This window comes from Microcaecilia unicolor, chromosome 2, assembly GCF_901765095.1.
Source record: "Microcaecilia unicolor chromosome 2, aMicUni1.1, whole genome shotgun sequence".
In the NCBI taxonomy this organism is placed as follows: domain Eukaryota; kingdom Metazoa; phylum Chordata; class Amphibia; order Gymnophiona; family Siphonopidae; genus Microcaecilia; species Microcaecilia unicolor.
In genome coordinates this window covers 624,745,502-624,768,296 of record NC_044032.1, presented here as the reverse complement: position 1 = coordinate 624,768,296, position 22,795 = coordinate 624,745,502, and the positions used below count along the sequence as shown (strand labels likewise).

Here is a 22,795-nt window from a genome sequence, read left to right as displayed (position 1 = left end):
TGGAATTAGGTAAGCAAGAATTCGAGATGAAGTCCATAAGATGTTGACATTCTTGCCAGTTTCCTTGCGGTCTATAAAACAGAATAATGTTTAGGTGGTCAGATAATGTAGGATGGTTAATATTAAGTGAGGCAATTCCTAGTTGTGGAGACATGGATTCTGCTATAGTTGTTACTATGAAGTGGGATTTATATATAAATGCAATTCCTCCTCCTCTCTTACCATTTCTAGGCCAGTGAGTTATTTTGTAACCTGGAGGGCAGAGATCTGTTAGTATTGGGTCATTTTGGAAATGAATCCAAGTTTGGTTAATGATTAATAAATCCAGGTTATCATCAATGATCCGATGTGATAATATTGTCTTGTTAACAGCTGATCTAGCGTTTGTATAACCAGTTTGGATTTTTTTGAAAGGGATTAGATATGTTCGGAATTATATTGATTTTTCTTAATTGTCTATTAACTTGTTGTAAAGGTTTATTGTGATTATTATTTCCTTTGTTTTGATGATTTTTAGGTGAGGTAATGATTCCATTGTTTTGGTTGTTGTTATTATAGCCATGAATATTGTATTTGGATGGTAGGTGAGGCATGCAAATTGTAGGAATAATATCAGTTTCTGGTAGGGGGATGGAAAGCATATGATGAATTAGGGTGAGTGAATAAATGATGAAAAATAATGTGATGTTCATTTTGATGTTATAACTTGTGAATTTAGGATTCATTAGGATGGCTACAGCTAAATACAGTTGTAGGTTGGAGCAGAGAATGTAGGTTGGAGCAAGTGAAGCAGGCTGGAGCAGCTGACGCAGATGCAGGCTGGAGCAGCTGACGCAGATGCAGGCTGGAACAGAGGATTCAAGTTAGAGCAGAGAATGTAGACTAGAGCAGACGAAGCAAGCCGGAGCAGACGATGCAGGCTGGGCAGATGATCTGTTAGGGCAGACGACGCAGGTCAGAACATATGTCTCATCCTATCCTCACAATATAACACACACAAACACAATTTATTTATTTTATTTTATTGCATTTGTACCCCACATTATCCCACCTTTTGCAGGCTCAATGTGGCTTACAGAGTAAGGTTATGATAAAGTCAGTACATGATTTAAATACAGTTGATCAAAGCTGAGGTAAAAGAGGATTTAGATGGGCGGATGTTGGGTAGGTTGTGTGAGAAGTGTTTTAGGTGTGCTTGGGTGGTTTGGGGGATGATTTGTATCATTGAGGGTGACTTTTGTAAGCATTGTTAAATACCCCAGATTACACCCTACCGGGACAGTCTGAAAATTCTGGGAGTCACAATTGACCAAAATCTCACACTCGAAGACCATGCAAAAAATACAGCAAAGAAAATGTTCCACTGAATGTGGAAACTTAAAAGGGTCAAACCTTTCTTCCCAAGGTAAATATTCCGCAGCCTGGTACAATCAATGGTGCTAAGCCACCTAGACTACTGTAATGCCATTTATGCCGGATGCAAAGAACAAATCATTAAGAAGCTTCAAACCGCTCAAAACACAGCAGCCAGACTCATATTTGGGAAAGCGAAATACGAAAGCGCCAAACCCCTAAGAGAAAAACTACATTGGCTCCCATTAAAAGAATGAATTGCGTTCAAAGTCTGCACCATGGTTCACAAAATTATACACGGGGAAGCCCCGGCCTATATGTCAGACCTTATAGACCTACCTACTAGGAACACAAAAAGTTCAGCACGCACATTCCTCAATCTCCACTACCCCAACTGTAAAGGTTTAAAATACAAATCCAACCAGTTTCTCCTACATTTGCACGCAACTATGGAACGCACTACCGAAGGCCATAAAAACAACACAAGACTTAACTATCTTCCGAATGCTACTGAAAACTGACCTGTTCAAGAAGGCATGCCATATACAACCAGCCTAACTACTAAATAATAAGGCTGATCATGAACTAGACAGAACCGAACTCTTATCACTAGACTGACTAACCTCATTGCTATTAATAAACAAGCAATACCACTTTAATCCTTATGCCGAAAATGATTTATCTATAATTGATGACCTAACATATGTTACAATCCAATCTATTACTCAGGAACTTACATGTAATACCCTAAAGTATTCTTCTTTACCATGTATGTACGCACCTTAATGCAATACCACTTTAATTCCTATGTCGAAAACGATTTCTCTATAATTGATGACCTAACATATGTTACAATCCATTCTATCACCCAGGAACTTATATGCAATACCATATTGTATTCTTCTTTACCATGTATGTACTCACCTTAATGTAATACCATTTGTAATTCTGTTAACCAGAAATGGCAATCGCCACTATGGCAAATGTAAGACACATTGAGCCTGCAAATTGGTGGGAAAATGTGGGGTACAAATGCTTCAAATAAATAAAATGACAATGCAGGGTTGGAGCAGATGACGTAGGCTGGAGCAGGGGATATAGGCTGTGTCAGAGAGTTTAGGCTGGAGCAAACGAAGCAAGCTGGAGCAGGCCATGCAGGTTGGAGTAGATGACGCAGGTAACATACATAGTAACATAGTAGATGACGGCAGAAAAAGACCTGCATGGTCCATCCAGTCTGCCCAACAAGATAAACTCATATGTGTATACCTTACCTTGATTTGTACCTGCCTTTTTCAGGGCACAGACCGTACAAGTCTGCCCAGCAGTATTTCCCGCCTCCCAACCACCAGTCCCGCCTCCTATCACCGGCTCTGGCACAGACCGTATAAGTCTGCCCTCCACTATCCTCGCTTCCCAACCACCAACCTCTCTTCCCCCACCTGCTCCGCCACCCAATTTCGGCTAAGCTTCTGAGGATCCGTTCCTACTGCATAGGTGGGGACAGATGGCACAGACAGATGACACACGCAGGCTGGAACGGAGGATACAGGTTGGAGAAGAGAATGTGGGCTGAAGCAGACGAAACAAGCTGGAGCAAACGATACAGGCTGGGTCAGATGATGCAGGCCGAAGCAGATGATGCAGGCTAAGACAGATGACACAGGCCGGAACAGATGATGCAGTCTGGGGCAGGAAATGGAGTAGGTGACGCAGGTCGGAGCAGATGATGCAGGCTGGGGCAGAAGATGGAGCAGGTGACACAGGTCGGATCAGATAAAGCAGGCCGGAGCAAATAATGCAGGCTGGGGCAGATAACATGGCTGGATCAGTTGACAATCTGTTCTATGAAAATCAGTATTGTTACTTTGGATACGTGTGCTGTTTTAACAGCGGCGCTGGCCTGGCGTTTCAGCTCCAAGTTGGCCAACCTCACTAACCTCTGTAACTGTTAGCTTATTTGTCTGCACTCGGCAATTACTCAGCCATGCTCCCAAACTCTGCAGCGTCTATTCCCTTCCCTTCGTACCTCTTGTCACACCGACGTCTCAACAAACTTCCACCCAATAGGTAGCATCTATGATGGTAAGTCTGGTCCGGTCCACTGTAAGGGACCGCTTTGCAGGGTCGCGGTGGAGTCCCGATCCAACAAGAAAGAAATCCCCGGCAAGGTTAGTAGAAACCTTTCCACTTCCTTACAAGTGGTCTGCCCATGAGGATGTTGGCGAGATATTTTCGTCACGGTCGTCGGCAACTGCGGTCCAGAGTGAACAGCTGATCCGCAATGATCTGCCGGGTTACAGCTCGCCTCGACTGGACTCAGAGTCACCCAGGTTTGGACCGTATACCGCCCGTTCACAGGCGGCCCAGGCCTCAAACTCAACCCCAGACTTATATGGGAGCTTCAGACCGGAACCGCAGCGGCCCCGCTGTCTGGATGTTCGGCAAGCCAAGCCGGATTTCTTTCCCCAGACGCAGAGAATCTTTTGGTCGTTTTCTATTGGAACTAGTATGGCGGTATAGGACAGGCTAGGTTGTGATCAGCCGTTGGATCTTGGCTTTTAAACTGGTGCCCCGAAGGGGAGAATAGCACTTGCCTTTCTCTGCCTGATTTCTCCAGGTAAGTTCATCCAGTTCAGTTTGGACCCTTTGATCTGCATTCAATTTGCATTCAAATCGTTTTTAAATCGCAAATCTCAAAGGTTTCAAAAGATTTTCAAGTTAAGCGGAATCAAGCAAAGAGCAGAGAGCTCAGCAAGAACCATCCTACACAGACGCCATCTTGTTTCATATTGTGAGCGAGGTTAATGTACTACTACTACTACTTAACATTTCTAAAAAAGACTGAAAGGAGCAGCTCGCAGAGTAAAAAAACTTGCATCAGGCGTGGATGCTGTTTAAAAACACCATCCTGGAGGTTCAGGACAAATATATTCCACGTATTAGAAAAAAGGGAAAAAAGACTAAACGTCAGCCGGCGTGGCTAAACAGTAAGATAAAGGAAATCATTAGAGCCAAAAAACAATCCTTCAGAAAGTGGAGAAGAGAACCAACTGAAAGTAACAGGATAAATCATAAGGAATGCCAAGCCAAATGCAAAGCGGAGATAAGGAGGGCAAAAAAGGACTTTGAGAAGAAATTAGCGTTGGAAGCAAAAATACATAGTAAAAATTTTTTTAGATACATTAAAAGCAGGAAACCGGCCAAAGAGTCGGTTGGGCCGCTGGACGAAAATGGTGTTAAAGGGGCGATCAAGGAGGACAAAGCCGTAGCGGAGAAATTAAATGAATTCTTTGCTTCGGTCTTCACCGAGGAGGATTTGGGGGGGACACCGGTGCCGGAAAGAATATTTGAAGCGGGGGAGTCGGAGAAACTAAACAAATTCTCTGTAACCTTGGAGGATGTAATGGGTCAGTTCAGCAAGCTGAAGAGTAGTAAATCACCGGGACCTGATGGTATTCATCCCAGAGTATTAATAGAACTAAAAAATGAACTTGCGGAGCTACTGTTAGAAATATGCAATCTGTCCCTAAAATCGAGTGTAGTACCGGAAGACTGGAGGGTAGCCAATGTTACTCCGATTTTTAAGAAGGGTTCCAGAGGAGATCCGGGAAATTATAGACCGGTGAGTCTGACGTCGGTGCCGGGCAAGATGGTGGAGGCTATTATTAAGAATAAAATTGCAGAGCATATACAAAAACATGGACTGATGAGACAAAGTCAGCACGGATTTAGTGAAGGGAAGTCTTGCCTCACCAATCTAATGCATTTTTTTGAGGGGGTAAGCAAACATGTGGACAATGGGGAGCCGGTTGATATTGTATATCTGGATTTTCAGAAGGCGTTTGACAAAGTGCCGCACGAAAGACTCCTGAAGAAATTGCAGAGTCATGGAATCGGAGGTAGGGTATTATTATGGATTAAGAACTGGTTGAAAGATAGGAAGCAGAGAGTAGGATTGCGTGGCCAGTATTCTCAGTGGAGGAGGGTAGTTAGTGGGGTCCCGCAGGGGTCTGTGCTGGGTCCGTTGCTTTTTAATGTATTTATAAATGACCTAGAGATGGGAATAACTAGTGAGGTAATTAAATTCGCCGATGACACAAAATTATTCAGGGTCGTCAAGTCGCAGGAGGAATGTGAACAATTACAGGAGGACCTTGCGAGACTGGGAGAATGGGCGTGCAAGTGGCAGATGAAGTTCAATGTTGACAAGTGCAAAGTGATGCATGTGGGTAAGAGGAACCCGAATTATAGCTACGTCTTGCAAGGTTCCGCGTTAGGAGTTACGGATCAAGAAAGGGATCTGGGTGTCGTCGTCGATGATACGCTGAAACCTTCTGCTCAGTGTGCTGCTGCGGCTAGGAAAGCGAATAGAATGTTGGGTGTTATTAGGAAGGGTATGGAGTCCAGGTGTGCGGATGTTATAATGCCGTTGTATCGCTCCATGGTGCGACCTCACCTGGAGTATTGTGTTCAGTACTGGTCTCCGTATCTCAAAAAAGATATAGTAGAATTGGAAAAGGTACAGCGAAGGGCGACGAAAATGATAGTGGGGATGGGACGACTTTCCTATGAAGAGAGGCTGAGAAGGCTAGGGCTTTTCAGCTTGGAGAAGAGACGGCTGAGGGGAGATATGATAGAAGTGTATAAAATAATGAGTGGAATGGATCGGGTGGATGTGAAGCGACTGTTCACGCTATCCAAAAATACTAGGACTAGAGGGCATGAGTTGAAGCTACAGTGTGGTAAATTTAAAACGAATCGGAGAAAATTTTTCTTCACCCAACGTGTAATTAGACTCTGGAATTCGTTGCCGGAGAACGTGGTACGGGCGGTTAGCTTGACGGAGTTTAAAAAGGGGTTAGATAGATTCCTAAAGGACAAGTCCATAGACCGCTATTAAATGGACTTGGAAAAATTCCGCATTTTTAGGTATAACTTGTCTGGAATGTTTTTACGTTTGGGGAGCGTGCCAGGTGCCCTTGACCTGGATTGGCCACTGTCGGTGACAGGATGCTGGGCTAGATGGACCTTTGGTCTTTCCCAGTATGGCACTACTTATGTACTTATGTACAATTTAACAAAGAAGGACAGTCCCTGCTCATAGGAGCTTACAATCTAAAGGACAAAATGTGTAGTCAATCAAGTTGGGGCAGCAGTTTAGATTTCCTAAATAGAGGTGACATGGTTAGGTGTCGAAGGCGACATTGAAGAGGTGGGCTTTGAGCAAGGATTTGAAGATGGGCAGGGAGGGGGCTTGACGTATGGGCTCAGGAAGTTTATTCCAAGCATAGGGTGAGGTGAAGCAGAAAGGGCGGAGCCTGGAGTTGGCGGTGGCGGAGGAGGGACTTGTCCTGTGAGCGGAGGTTTCGGGTAGGAGCGTAAGGGGAGATGAGGGTAGAGAGGTAGTGAGGGGCTGCAGATTGAGTGTATTTGTAGGTTAGTAGGAGAAGCTTGAATTGTATGCGGTACCTGATCGGAAGCCAGTGAAGTGACTTGAGGAGAGTGTTATATGAGTATATCGGCGGAAGATAAGACGCGCAGCAGAGTTCTGAATGGATTGAAGGGGGGATAGATGGTTAAGTGGGAGGCCAGTGAGGACTTATTGTTTTCCACTTCTGGACTTTTTGTGATGTATGGTGGTGTGGGATTAGGCAGATCCAGGGGGGAAAGACTTCTTGAAAAGATGTGTTTTCAGGTTTTTTTTTCTGAATTGTAGGTAGTTTTCTGTGAGTTTCAGGTCTTTGGGTAGTGAGTTCCAAGGTTGTGTGCCTAGGAGAGGCTGGTGGCATGTGAAGATTTGTATTTTATACCTTTACAATTGGGGTAGTGAAGGGTTAGGTGAATGTGTTCTCGTCACGTTTCCTAATCGTAGATCGATAAGTTCCGTCATGTAATCTGGTGCGAGTCCGTAGATGATTATGTGAACTATTGTGCATATTTTGAATGTTATGCGAGCGTTAATAGGAAGCCAATGTAAGCTTCTTAGGAGGGCTTTCGCGCTTTTGAAGCATGTTTTTCCGAAGATGAGTCTGGCAGCTGTGTTTTGTGCTATCTGTAGTTTTCTTATGATTTGATCTTTGCAGCCTTCGTAAATACTATTGCGGTAGTCTACATGGGTTAGCACCGTGGTTTGGATCATGTTGCGGAATGAATCTCTGGGAAAGTAAGGTTTTATACGTTTGAGCTTCCACATAGTGTGGAACATTTTCTTGGTCATGTTCTTAGCTTGGCTTTTTAGCGTTAGAGAATGTTGCCAGAGAATGTAGTAAAAAGTGGTTAGCTTAGTGGGGTTTAAAAAAAGGTTTGGATGACTTCGTAAATGAAAAGTCCATAGACTATTATTAAAATGGACTTGTGGAAAATCCATTGCTTATTTCTAGAATAAGCAACATAAAATGTATTGCACTGTTTTGGGGATCTTGCCAGTTACTTGTGACCTAGATTGGCCACTGTTGGAAATAGGATGCTAGGCTTGATGGACTTTCGGTCTGTCCCATTGGGACTTTCGTAGTCTCCGAGGGACTTTCGTAGTCTCTTATTGGCCAAGACAGATCTGGTTCCCATTCTTCTTGAAGTCATCCCTCAGGTGAGAACTTCCCCAACCCTGATCATGCTGGATGTTTGGTACACTCATGAAAAAGTTCACCAAATAAATTTCACCTGGAGCTAAGGGCAATATGGAACATCCTAAGGTCTTCCAGAGATTAGTCAGCAACAAGACAATCCTATCCAGACAGAAAATCAAGTGACAATTGTTTTATATGAACAAGTAGAAAGAAATAGGTTTATACATACTGTGTTGGGAAGCTGTTAGGTTATAGATTTGAACTATATAGAATCTATATTGCATGATACTCCATGCTACTTACCTGGAAGGAAAAGCAGACAAACTGATTCATATATTTTGACCACGTACGTGGTCTCTTGATAGAGGGGTAGCAAATGGGATTCTCTGCCAGTGGATAATTCCTGTGATTGCTTGTGTTCTCTCTGAAAAGAAGGTTCTCCGAGGACAAGCAGGCTGCTTGTTCTCACGACTGGGTGACGTCCGCGGCAGCCCCCACCAACCGGAAAGAAGCTTCGCGGGACGGTCGGCACGCAGGGCACGCCCACCGCGCATGCGCGGCCGTCTTCCCGCCCGTGCGCGACCGCTCCCGCCAGTTCCTTTTTTTCCGCGACTGGAGAGAGTTGTGCTTCTGCCACTCTCTCTGTTTCAGCCGCCGGATTTTTCGACCGCGTTTACGCGGATCGTCGCTTCGCTCGGATTACCGTTCGGTTTTCCTTTTTCTTGTTTGTTAAAAAAAAAAAAAAAGAAAATCTCTGCGCGTGTGGAACACGCGCTCCCCTTTTCCCTCGCTTCCAGCGGGGACGCCACATTGCGGCCTAGTGGTCGCTCGGTCGTTTATCTTTTCGTGGTGTGATTTTAGCCACCATTGACGACTTTGACTTCGCCGACGCGATTTTTCCGTCGATGTCCTCGAAGGTCCCGAGTGGATTTAAAAAGTGTGGTCGCTGCGGCCGGCCGATCTCGCAGACCGACACTCACGCTTGGTGCCTCCAGTGCCTCGGGCCGGAGCACAATCTCAAGTCGTGTGCTTTGTGTCTCGGTCTCCGGAAACGGACTCAGGTTGCGAGGCAAGTTCTGCGGGACCGTCTTTTTGGAACTTGCGCCGGCCCCTCGACGTCGACCTCGACGGCATCGGTATCGAAGGCCGGTTCTTCGGTACCGGTATCGATGCCCGAGACATCGGCACCGATGGCAGCGACCCCAGGAGAACAGGTCCCGTTGGCCCGCCGGTCCGCCGGTGAGAGTGGGGTTGAGAGGCCGCGTGGGCAGTCGGCCCCGGTCACTCCCTCAGCTCGTGAGCCACGGGACCGACCCCTGTCTGACCCGGTGCCTCGAGACCGAGGGGGATCGACCTCCTCCTCCTCCATGCCCTCCGGCGCCGGTGACGTGCCTCGAAAAAAGGATAAGAAGCGTCGTCACCGGACGCCCTCGGTGCATCCCGAAGAGGAGTCGACGCCGAAGCGTCATCGTCGAGAGGAGAGGTCTCCGTCGGTTGTGGAGGTACCGACGCGTCGGGGTTCCGGCACCCTCGGTGCCGTCTCCTGGCTCCCAGCAGCTTCCGGCACCGACACCCTTACCGGCCCCACCGCCTTTCCCGGCAGCGGGCCTGGACGAGTGCCTCAGAGCCATCCTTCCGGGGATCCTGGAAGGGCTGATGCGCCAGGCTGTGCCGGCGCCGGGGGTGCTTGCGCCCTCGGCGCCGATGACTGGCGCCGGCGAGCTCTAGCCCGGCGCTGGGGCTGTCGACACCGCCGCCGCTTGCGGTGCCGGTCTCGACTGCCACGCAGGTGGAGTCCCCGTCGACGTCGATGGAGGGAGCTCCGTCCCCGCCGGCGCGGGAGTCCACCGCTCGACGACACCGAGACCTCGGTGCCTCGACGTCGAGCCGGGCCCGGTACAGGACTCAGCTACATGAGCTAATGTCCGATACCGAGGATGAGGACTCGTGGGGGGAAGAGGAGGACCCTAGATATTTCTCCTCAGAGGAGTCTACGGGCCTTCCCTCGGACCCCACGCCTTCACCGGAGAGGAAGCTCTCACCTCCTGAGAGTCTCTCCTTTGCCTCTTTTGTGCGGGATATGTCTATCAGCATTCCCTTCCCCGTGGTCTCTGTGGAAGAGCCGAGGGCCGAGATGCTCGAGGTCCTCGACTATCCATCACCACCTAGAGAGTCCTCCACGGTGCCGCTGCACAATGTCCTGAAGGAGACACTGCTTCGGAACTGGGTGCGACCATTAACTAACCCCACCATTCCCAAGAAAGCAGAGTCCCAGTACAGGATCCACTCCGACCCAGAGCTCATGCGGCCCCAATTGCCCCATGACTCAGCGGTCGTGGATTCTGCTCTCAAGAGGGCACGGAGTTCGAGGGATACCGCCTCGGCGCCCCCGGGGCGGGAGTCTCGCACTCTGGACTCGTTTGGGAGGAAGGCCTACCAATCCTCCATGCTCGTGACCCGCATCCAGTCATACCTGCTCTATATGAGCATCCACATGCGGACCAATGTGCAACAGCTGGCGGACCTGGTCGAGAAGCTCCCGCCGGAGCAGTCCAGGCCTTATCAGGAGGTGGTCAGGCAGCTGAAGGCATGCAGAAAGTTCCTGTCCAGGGGTATTTTTGACACCTGTGACGTGGCATCTCGTGCTGCGGCCCAAGGTATAGTGATGCGCAGGCTCTCATGGCTGCGCGCCTCTGACCTGGACAACCGCACCCAGCAGAGACTGGCCGACGTCCCTTGCCGGGGGGATAACATTTTCGGTGAGAAGGTCGAGCAGATGGTGGACCAACTGCATCAGCGGGAAACCGCTCTCGACAAGCTCTCCCACCGGGCGCCTTCAGCATCCGCCCCCACGGGTGGGCGTTTTTCCCGGGCACGGCAGGCTGCACCCTATTCTTTTGCAAAGCGTAGGTACAACCAGCCGGCCCGAAGGCCTCGTCAGGCACAGGGACAGCCCCAGCGCGCTCGTTCTCGTCAACAGCGTGCGCCTAAGCAGCCCCCTGCGCCTCCACAGCAAAAGCCGGGGACGGGCTTTTGACTGGATCCACGGGAACATAGCCACCCTACAAGTGTCCGTACCGGACGATCTGCCGGTCGGGGGGAGGTTAAAATTTTTTCACCAAAGGTGGCCTCTCCTAACCTCCGACCAGTGGGTTCTCCAAATAGTGCGGTGCGGATACGCCCTGAATTTGGCCTCCCTGCCTCCAAATTGTCCTCCGGGAGCTCAGTCTTTCAGCTCCCATCACAAGCAGGTACTTGCAGAGGAACTCTCCGCCCTTCTCAGCGCCAATGCGGTCGAGCCCGTACCACCCGGGCAGGAAGGGCAGGGATTCTATTCCAGGTACTTCCTTGTGGAAAAGAAAACAGGGGGGATGCGTCCCATCCTAGACCTGAGAGGCCTGAACAAATTCCTGGTCAAAGAAAGGTTCAGGATGCTTTCCTTGGGCACCCTTCTGCCAATGATTCAGAAAAACGATTGGCTATGTTCCCTGGATTTAAAGGACGCATATACTCACATACCGATACTGCCAGCTCACAGACAGTATCTCAGATTCCGCCTGGGCGCACGCCACTTTCAGTATTGTGTGCTGCCATTTGGGCTCGCCTCTGCCCCACGAGTGTTTACCAAATGCCTCGTGGTGGTAGCGGCCTACCTACGCAAGCTGGGAGTGCACGTGTTCCCATACCTCGACGATTGGCTGGTCAAGAACACCTCGGAGGCAGGAGCCCTCCGGTCCATGCAGTGCACTATTCAACTTCTGGAGCTGCTGGGGTTTGTGATAAATTACCCAAAGTCCCATCTCCAGTCAACTCAGTCTCTGGAATTCATAGGAGCGCTGCTGAATTCCCAGACGGCTCAGGCCTACCTTCCCGAAGCGAGGGCCACCAATCTCTTGGCCCTGGCTTCGCAGACCAGAGCGTCTCAGCAGATCACAGCTCGGCAGATGTTGAGACTTCTGGGTCATATGGCCTCCACAGTTCATGTGACTCCCATGGCTCGTCTTCACATGAGATCTGCTCAATGGACCCTAGCTTCCCAGTGGTTCCAAGCCACCGGGAATCTAGAAGATGTCATCCGCCTCTCCACCAGTTGCCGCACTTCACTGCTCTGGTGGACCATACGGACCAATTTGACCCTGGGACGTCCATTCCAAATTCCGCAGCCCACGAAAGTGCTGACGACGGATGCATCTCGCCTGGGGTGGGGAGCCCATGTCGATGGGCTTCACACCCAGGGTCTGTGGTCCCTCCAGGAAAAGGGTCTGCAGATCAACCTCCTGGAGCTCCGAGCGATCTGGAACGCTCTGAAGGCTTTCAGAGATCGGCTGTCCTGCCAAATTATCCAAATTCGGACAGACAATCAGGTTGCAATGTATTACGTCAACAAGCAGGGGGGCACCGGATCTCGCCCCCTGTGCCAGGAGGCCGTCGGGATGTGGCGTTGGGCGTGTCGGTTCGGCATGCTCCTCCAAGCCACGTACCTGGCAGGCGTAAACAACAGTCTGGCCGACAGACTGAGCAGAGTCATGCAACCGCACGAGTGGTCGCTCCATGCCAGAGTGGTACGCAAGATCTTCCGAGTGTGGGGCACCCCCTCGGTGGACCTTTTCGCCTCTCAGACCAACCACAAGCTGCCTCTGTTCTGTTCCAGACTTCAGGCACACGGCAGGCTAGCGTCGGATGCCTTTCTCCTCCATTGGGGGACCGGCCTCCTGTATGCTTATCCTCCCATACCTTTGGTGGGGAAGACCTTACTGAAGCTCAAGCAAGACCGCGGCACCATGATTCTGATAGCGCCTTTTTGGCCCCGTCAGATCTGGTTCCCTCTTCTTCTGGAGTTGTCCTCCGAGGAACCGTGGAGATTGGAGTGTTTTCCGACTCTCATCTCGCAGAACGACGGGGCGTTGCTGCACCCCAACCTTCAGTCCCTGGCTCTCACGGCCTGGATGTTGAGGGCGTAGACTTCACTGCGTTGGGTCTGTCTGAGGGTGTCTCCCGGGTCTTGCTTGCCTCTAGGAAGGATTCCACTAAAAAGAGTTACTTTTTCAAGTGGAGGAGGTTTGTCGTGTGGTGTGAGAGCAGGGCCCTAGAACCTCGTTCTTGCCCTGCACAGAACCTGCTTGAATACCTTCTGCACTTATCAGAGTCTGGCCTCAAGACCAACTCAGTAAGGAATCACCTTAGTGCGATTAGTGCTTACCATTATCGTGTGGAAGGTAAAGCCATCTCTGGAGAGCCTTTAGTCGTTCGATTCATGAGAGGCTTGCTTTTGTCAAAGCCCCCTATCAAGCCTCCTACTGTGTCATGGGATCTCAACGTCGTCCTCACCCAGCTGATGAAACCTCCTTTTGAGCCACTGAATACCTGCCATCTGAAGTACTTGACCTGGAAGGTCATTTCTTGGTGGCAGTTACTTCAGCTCGTAGGGTCAGTGAGCTTCAAGCCCTAGTAGCTCATGCTCCATATACCAAATTTCATCACAACAGAGTAGTGCTCCGCACCCACCCAAAGTTCCTGCCGAAGGTGGTGTCGGAGTTCCATCTTAACCAGTCAATTGTCTTGCCAACATTCTTCCCCAGGCCGCATACCCGCCCTGCTGAACGTCAGTTGCACACATTGGACTGCAAGAGAGCATTGGCCTTCTACTTGGAGCGGACACAGCCCCACAGACAGTCCGCCCAATTGTTTATTTCTTTCGACCCTAACAGGCTAGGGGTCGCTGTCGGGAAACGCACCATCTCTAATTGGCTAGCAGATTGCATTTCCTTCACTTACGCCCAGGCTGGGCTGGCTCTTGAGGGTCATGTCACGGCTCATAGTGTTAGAGCCATGGCAGCGTCAGTGGCCCACTTGAAGTCAGCCACTATTGAAGAGATTTGCAAGGCTGCGACGTGGTCATCTGTCCACACATTCACATCACATTACTGCCTCCAGCAGGATACCCGACGCGACAGTCGGTTCGGGCAGTCGGTGCTGCAGAATCTGTTTGGGGTGTAAATCCAACTCCACCCTCCAGGACCCGAATTTATTCTGGTCAGGCTGCACTCTCAGTTAGTTGTTCTTCGTAGGTCAATTTCTGTTGTTTCCTCGCCGTTGCGAGGTTCCATTGACCTGGGTTCTTGTTTTGAGTGAGCCTGAGAGCTAGGGATACCCCAGTCGTGAGAACAAGCAGCCTGCTTGTCCTCGGAGAAAGGGTATGATACATACCTGTAGCAGGTGTTCTCCGAGGACAGCAGGCTGATTGTTCTCACCTACCCTCCCTCCTCCCCTTTGGAGTTGTGTGTTTCATCTTTTGCTAGTCATTCAACTGGCGGGAGCGGTCGCGCACGGGCGGGAAGACGGCCGCGCATGCGCGGTGGGCGTGCCCTGCGTGCCGACCGTCCCGCGAAGCTTCTTTCCGGTTGGTGGGGGCTGCCGCGGACGTCACCCAGTCGTGAGAACAATCAGCCTGCTGTCCTCGGAGAACACCTGCTACAGGTATGTATCATACCCTGTTTTATCAAGTCTTATCCAGACTCGTGGCAAAGAGAGGCCTCAGATGCCTTGCCTTCCTCCTGGATTGAGGGGGGAATTCTTCTGAACTTTTATTCTCCAATACTTCTAGAATCAAAGATGGTTCTAAAACTTGGAAAGCACTGAGGAATTTTAATAGTCCCTTATTTGCCAAGGCAGATCTGGTTCCCACTCCTCAGGTGAGGACTTTCCAGCCCTGGTCATTGAATCAAGGGACTATCTTGCACCAACAGATCCCTAGTCCTTACAGCTTGGATTTTTATAAAGTTCACCTATTAGTTCTTTGAATCTTCTAAAAAGTCTCTGATCTTTGTGAATATTGGAGTGGAGGAGTGGCCTAGTGGTTAGGGTGGTGGACTTTGGTCCTGAGAAACTGAGTTTGATTCCCACTTCAGGCACAGGCAGCTCCTTGTGACTCTGGGCAAGTCACTTAACCCTCCATTGCCCCATGTAAGCTGCATTGAGCCTGCCATGAGTGGGAAAGCGCGGGGTACAAATGTAACAAAAATAAAATAAATATTGAGAGACTCCACTGGAAGGTCTTATAGTTTTTTGTGGAGGAGATTTGTTGTCTCATGTGAGTGGAAGACCCTAGATCCTTATTTTATATCTCACACATCTGCCAGGGCTCATTTAAAAAAAAAAAAAAAAAACTGTCAGAGTTCACCTTAGCACAGTTGGAGATTTAGAGTAAACCCAGTTCTTCACAGCCTTTAATTCAGTTTACACAAGACTACCTTCTTTTGAAGCCTCCTATTAAGCTTTCTGCTATGTCTTGGACTCTCAGTGTGGTACTGAATATGCTGATAAAAGCTGTTTGAGCCAGTGGACACCTGTGAGCTGAAATACCTGATCTGTAAAGTCTTATTTTTCATAGTGTTCACATCAGTACATAGAATCGTAGAGCTCCAGGCCTTAGTGACCCATCTTACATAATTTTGTTTTTAAGCAATAGGTTGGCTGTGCACACACAATAGTTCCTGCCTAAGGTATGATTGAATTTCTACCTTAATCATCCTGTCAACATTTTTCTCCAAACCACATTCCCATGATGGTGACTGCATTCTGCCTATTTTGAGATTGTAAAAGCCTTTTGTTTGGGGTGGACTAACAGTCTATCAAGGCTTGGGACTGTGGTGGTGAGGCATATCATTTGGCTAGCAGACTGTATCTATTTCACCTTAGTTTGGCCTGTATAGAAATCTGCAAAGCTGCAATGTGAGCATTGGCCCACGTATTTGCTTCTGATTGCTGTTTATAGAGGGTCTCCAGACAACATGCTTAGGTTAGCCTGTCCTGTGGGATCTCTTTGAGGTATAGAATCCAGCTCTCCCCTAGAACCCTTTATGTTTATTTTTCAGGTTACCTTTGTCACTTTTTCCTTTTTGCTAAAGGTAGCTGTAGCTAGGGATCCCTATAAATATGGAAGTGATATCCTGCTTATCCTCGCAGAAAACAAAGTTGTTTGTAACAGATGCTCCCAAGAAACAGACTATAATTTCCCACAATACTCATTTACCTCCCATTGGTGAATTTCTTTTAGCTTGGAATAGAACTGAGGTGGCCCTGTGTGATAGCAATGAGGAACTCTTGCACATGCATAATTGAGTTTGCTAGAAGCTCTCCAAACTATAAGCTAGTTATTGGCACTATACTGGGCAGCCATGAGTAATGGCTTGTATTCTGTTGTTCTTGGAAAGTATCTGTTAGAAGTAAGCAACCTTTGTTTACTTTAGCATTTATTATACACACCAAGTCTTAAGGAACTCAAAAGGCATACAGATGGGAAAAGGGACATAGGATAAGAACATAGCATAAGTGTTGCCATACTGGGACAGACTGAAGGTCCATCAAGCCTATTATCCTGTTTCCAGAAGTGGCTAATCTAGATTACATGTACCTGGAAGATTCCAAAATAGTAAAACAGATTTTATGCTGAGTAAAACAGTGACCAGAAAGACCCACAGTGCGTATGCCTTGTAGCGCTATAGAAATGCTAAATAGTAGTAGTAATCAAACCCACATCCTGTATATTGAGGGGCCACAGCCCTAACCCCTATACACACACATACCAGAATATCCAAAATAAATATGCAAGAGAAGTCTGCATATGCTGGTTCTCCAGTGTATATAAATTTATTTCATGCATATTCATTGTGGATATCCTGGAAACCTTACTGGCTGTGATGTTCCCAGAATAGGTTTGACAAACCTTACTTTAGATGGTGGGATGCAGTCTCTAACACATTTTTAAATTCCATTCAGGAACTGCAGAGAAGATGCAACACTTTAATTACTTTGATTGAAAGAGAAAACTTGGAACTGGAAGAAAAAGAAAAGGCAGAGAAGAAGAAACGAGGACCAAAACCTACCTCGGTAAGTGTCAGAGCAATTGTGTCTATAAAAGTATTCAGAGGAGAAATTTATGAAAGTGCTTCATTACCATGTCCTTTTGCACCAAAGATATGTCTTCAAGAACTTCTGAAACAGAAAAAAGCAACACTGGGCTTCCAGGAATTGGGATAATCAATGTCCTCCTTTATTGAATGATGACCCGACACGGGCCGTGTTTCGGCGCACAAGCGCCTGTCTCAGGGGTCTAGCATAAAGTGAAGGTCGTGTATTCATATATGTATGTGTCGTAATCTTACTCAGGACCGGTTGTCATTCGTAAGTATATAGCATAAGTGACATCCAAGAATAATTATTCCATCTTAAAGCATTACACATAACTACAACTACACAACTGCATGCTGGACAGGGCTCACCATTCCTCCCCAATGTTCTGCAAACCCTAATGCCAGCTCGGAGCTGGTGTAGGGTTTGCCGCAGCCAGCAACCCAAATTTTGGCGCGCTGGTTGCTGATCATTAGATCGTTAGATTTTCCAGCGTTAAGGCAATCGGAAAAGGTTAGTGCATCTCATTACAGTAGGGTTTCTACACGATTTGCTCATCTGTATTCCGTTTTCGTTAGCTGCTACCGTCATCGTAAAATGGCTCGGAGAAGTCTTTAGTGCATGCTAGGGTTTACTACTTGCTCGTTAATGGCTCGTTAAGTTTAGTGCATCTGGCCCAGAGTGCTGTCGGTGCAGAAAAGCCCGCCAAATGCAACGGCATGCGCACTAGTGTCTGTATATGTAAAAGATCTAAAAGTGACGAATTGCCAAAGTCATAGTATCCTAAGGTCCTTGCAGATATAAAAATATATTACTACTACTACTACTAAACATTTCTATAGCGCTGCTAGATTTACGCAGCGTTGTACAAATGAGCATGAAGAGACAGTCCCTGCTCAACAGAGCTTACAATCTAAATTGGACAGACGAACAGACAGCTAGGGGTAGATTTGGCCAGTAACAGGTCATTGGAGACTTTAGCAAGTGCCGTTTCAGTCGAGTGAAGAGAGCGAAAGCCAGATTGGAGCGGGTCAAGAATAGCTCGAGATGAAAGGAAGTCGAGGCAGCGGCGGTGAACAGCACGTTCAAGTATCTTGGAGAGGAAAGGGAGGAGGGAGATGGGCCGATAGCTAGAGGGGCAGGTAGGGTCCAGTGAAGGTTTTTTAAGGAGCGGTGTGACTACGGCATGTTTGAAGGCATCAGGAACAATCACAGTGGAAAGCGAAAGATTGAGGATATGACGGATAAAAGGGATGACAGTGGGGGAGATAGTGTTAAGTAGGTGAGTGGGAATGGGATCAGAGGGGCAGGTGGTACATTTGGACGAGGAAAGAAGATGTGCAGTTTCCTCATCAGTGACATCAGAGAAGGAGGAAAAGGAGGGATTCTATTATTTGTAACCATAAAAATTGCACGATTAATTTTATTACCAAATTTGAGAATCAGATGGCTGGAAAACTTTAGAGTCTCATGACTCACTGAACAAACTATTGAACAGCTGACTCGATCTGTTATAGAATCATCTTAGTCATACAGAATGTGTTTGGAGAATGACATTCACTATGGATTGTGCAGAACCCATTATAGTATGATCATCAAAGTTCTAATTCTGCCTCAAGTCTCTTTAACACTGATCTATCAACAGCTTTGATTCACAATTTATTTGCAAATCAACCACACACATTTTGTTGATAGATCAGCGTTAAAGAGACTGAGGCAAAATTAGAACTTTGATGATCATACTATAATGGGTTCTGCATAATCCATAGTGAATGTCATTCTCTATACACATTCTGTATGACTAAGATGATTCTATAACAGATCGAGTCAGCTGTTCAGTAGGTTTGTTCAGTGAGTCATGAGGGAGGGGGGTTTGCGCTATATGTTAAAGAGGGAATTGAGTCAAATAAAAACATTCCACATGACACAGATAGTAGCTTGGAATCATTATGGATAGAAATTACATGTGTGAAGGGAAGGCATATTCTTGTAGGGCTGTACTACAGTCCGCCAGGACAGAACAAATAGACAGATGAAGAAATGTTTACAGAGATTAGGAAAGCTGGCAAATTTGGCTATGCTATAATAATGGGTGATTTCAATTACCCCAATATTGACTGGATAAATGTTACATCAGGGAGTGCCAGGGAGATAACATTTCTAGATATAATAAACGACTGCTTCTTGTAGCAGCTGGTCCAGGAACCGACAAGAGGGGGAGCCATTTTGGATCTGGTCCTTGGTGGCGTGCAGGGCATAGTGCGAGAGGTGGCGGTGTTGGGTCCCCTAAAAAACAATGATTATAACATGATCAAGTTGAGCTATGTGGGATGAACCAGCAAAGGAAATCCACTGTAGCTCCATTTAATTTTCGAAAGGGCGACTATAATAAAATGAGGAACATGGTTAAGAAATTAAAAGGATCAGCTGCAAAGGTCAGGACACTAAATCAGGCATGGATGTTATTCAAAAATACCATCTTGGTAGCACAGTCTAGATGCATTCCATGTATTTGCAAAGGTGGAAAGAAGAGAAAACATCAGCCAGCATGATTAAAAGGTGAAGTAAAAAAGGCCACTACAGCCAAAAGATTGTCCTTCAAAGAATGGAAAAAGGACCCAAATGAAGAAAATAAGAAGCAACATAAGTCCTGGCAAGTCAGATGCAAAGCATTAATAAATAAGGCTAAAAGAAAATATGAAGAGAAATGTGGCAGAGTCTAAAACTCACAGTGATAACTTTTTCAGGTACATCAGAAGCAGAAAGCCTGTGAGAGAATCCGTGGGACCATTAGATCACGAAAGAGCAAAAGGGGCGCTCAGGGAGGACAAGGCCATAGCGGAGAAACTGAATAAATTCTTTTCTTCTATCTTTACGGAAGAAGTTGTAAGAGATCTGCCTGTACCGGAAGTGGTTTTCAAGGGTGATGATACAGGGAAACTGAAAGAAATCTCTGTGAACCTGGAAGATGTACTGAGCCAAATTGACAAATTAAAAAGAGTAGTAAATCACCTGGACCGGATGGCATACATCTAAGGGTATTCAAAGAACGCAAGCATGAAGTTGCTGATTCTCTGTTAGTAATATGTAACCTGTCGTTAAAATCATTCGTAGTACCTGAAGATTGGAGGGTGACCAATGTGACACCAATATTTTAAGAGTTGTAGGGGTGATCTGGGAAATTATAGACTGGTAAGTCTGACATCGGTGTCAGGCAAAATAGTGGAAATTATTATGAAGAGTAAAATTACAAAACACGTAGACAAACATGGTTTAATGGGACAAAGTCATCATGGGTTCAGCCGAGGGAAGTCTTGCTCCACCAATTTGCTTCATTTGTTTTAAGGAGTGAATAAACATGTGGATAAAGGTGAATCGGTTGATGTAGTGCATCTAGATTTTCAGAAAGCTTTTGATAAAGTTCCTCATGAGAGACGCCTGAGAAAATTATAGAGTCTTGGGATAGGAGGCAAGGTTCTGGTGTGGATTAGGAATTGGTTATTGGACAGAAAACAGAGAGTAGGATTAAATGGTCATTTCTCTCAGTGGAGGAGAGTGAACAGTGGAGTGCTGCAGGGATCTGTACTGGGACCGGTACTATTTAACATACTTATAAATGATATGGAAATTGGGATGATGAGTGGCGTTATCAAATTTGCAGATGATACAAAACTATTCAAGGTTGTCAAAACATGTGCGGACTGTGAAATATTGCAGAAAGACCTTAGGAAATTGGAAGACTAGGCATCCAAATGGCAGATGAAATTTAATGTGTACAAATGCACATTGGAAAGAATAATCTGAATCATAGTTACCTGATGCTAGGGTCCACCTTGGGGGGTCAGCGCTCAAGAAAAAGCTCTGGGTGTCGTCGTAGATAATACGCTGAAATCTTCTTCTCAGTGTGCGGCAGCAGCCAAAAAAGCAAACAGGATTCTAGGAATTATTTACTTCTAGTAAAACTGCTAGTACAGAACACAAATATAACATGCAGGACTTGTATTGATCTTATCATCTGCACGTAATACGCCTCTTTCTGTAGTACAAACATTGGACATATTCGTCTATGAGCAGTTTCTAAGTACTTATGGTTTATGACCAAGTTGAGGATGACACACGACTCTCAAGATGGAAATGAAAGATTAAAAACTTTATTAAGGCACCAGAGCAAGAGCCGACACGGGTCTGCGTTTCAGCGGTCTGGCTGCCTGCTTCAGGGGGTCACAAACAACACTTCTGAAGCCTCTGAACTGTATATGGTACCTGATAAAATGTATGTAAAGTGTTCACTAAAACACCAGCAGCTTAGATTAAAAAAAAAAAAAAACACAGACAATTTTTTGATCTAAGCTGCTGGTTGATGATACTGCCCTCCACTGGCAGTTCCACTGGTGTTTTGGTGAACACTTTACATATATTTTATCAGGTACCATAAACAATTCAGAAGCTTCAGAAGTGGTGTTTGTGACCCCTGAAGCAGGCAGCCAGACCGCCGAAACACAGACCCATGTCGGCTCTTGCTCTGGTGCCTTAAATTTTTTTATCTGTCACTCCCATCTTGAGAGTCGTGTGTCACCCTCCACGTTGTGTTGCTCCTTGATTCTCCATAGAGGTTGTCTCCTGTTTTCCTGTGGATATCATTTATGACCAAGTTACCATTTTGACAATAAATTCCTGTTAAAACTACTGTAAACCCCAGTTGATATCTAATTCCCTTCGTTTCTTCACAGCTAAGAATAATCTATGTGTACCTCTATCTCGGTTAACTTTCCCTTTCATTCTGTAGCTTTGGATGTTCCCTATGTTGTGATACCATTTAATGATTGTATAAGAATTGGAAGCAGATGATGTGGAAAAAGCAGTTTTCAAAACTGAGTTCAAAGTCCATGAGTATTTTGCATGCAGGCTTCGCCTTAGTTTTGAAAAGGAAAAGAAACATACTTCTCTTTTGGAGAATTGCCTCTTGAAAAGTACCTCCAAAGATTATTTTTTGGAGGTAGTTTTTTTTCCCTTGAAATGTAAACTGTACACATTATATCCCTGCCTGACTAAAAGATGTTCTGTAGTTGCCTTATTCTTACCTGGTTCAAACTACATATGCTTTTGACCCTCAGATTTACTAGTACACTGGAATGATCTCAGTAAATTGGTATATATCAGTATAGAAGGTTTCTGAAAACTGCATTTAGGGTCAGATATGCTAAACAGAGATGCCAAATTGACCAGTTCCAGTCTGGAGCTTTTGGGACACTCCTGGATTTCTGACCATCTCATCCTAGTGATCTGCTTGCTGTGTTTTCTAATTTGTTTGTTGAACTACTAGTAAAACAGGCCTATATCTGACACAAATGAAACGAGCGCTAGCAAGGTTTTCCTCGGAGTGTGATTGATTGAGAGTGTGTGTGAGTGTGACTGTGTGAGAGAGAGAGAGTGAATGTGCGAGTGTGTGAGTGAGACTGGGTGCGAGTCTGTCTGTGAGAGAGAAAATGTGTGTGTGAGAATGAGAGTGTATGCCATGGCCCCCCCCTCCCTCCGAGTTCCAGAGTCGTCCCCCCCCCCCCTCCGAGTTCCAGGGTCCGTCCGTCCCCTCCCTCCCTCCCTCCGAGTTCCAGGGTCGTCCGTCCCCCCCTCCGAGTTCCAGGGTCGTCCATCGCCCCCCCCCCCCCCCTCCGAGTTCCAGGGTCGTCGTCCCTTCCTCTCTCCCTCCCTCTCTCTCTCCCCGAGTTTCAGGGTCCCCCCTCCCTCCCTCTCTCCGAGTTTCAGGGTCCCCCTCCCTCCCTCCCTCTCTCCGAGTTTCAGGGTCCCCCCTCCCTCCCTCTCTCCGAGTTTCAGGTTCGTCGTCCCTCCCTCTCTCTCTCTGAGTTTCAGGGTAGTCGTCCCTCCCTCCTTCCCTTCCAGTTCCAGGCCCCCTCCCTCCGAATTTTAGAAGTCATCTTCATTTACCAGGTCGGGGTTATGGCGGC

The 22,795-nt window shown here is 47.0% G+C and overlaps 1 protein-coding gene across 1 annotated transcript in view; it reads left to right on the top strand.

The window, feature by feature from the left end:
* SMARCA5 (SWI/SNF related, matrix associated, actin dependent regulator of chromatin, subfamily a, member 5) overlaps positions 1 to 22,795 on the top strand; it is a 234,468-nt gene that overhangs the window by 210,951 nt on the left and 722 nt on the right. The window contains exon 21 of the mRNA XM_030192240.1: positions 16,701 to 16,811. Within this exon, the coding sequence (XP_030048100.1) occupies positions 16,701 to 16,811 (111 nt within the window). The remainder of the gene's footprint in view (positions 1 to 16,700; positions 16,812 to 22,795) is intronic.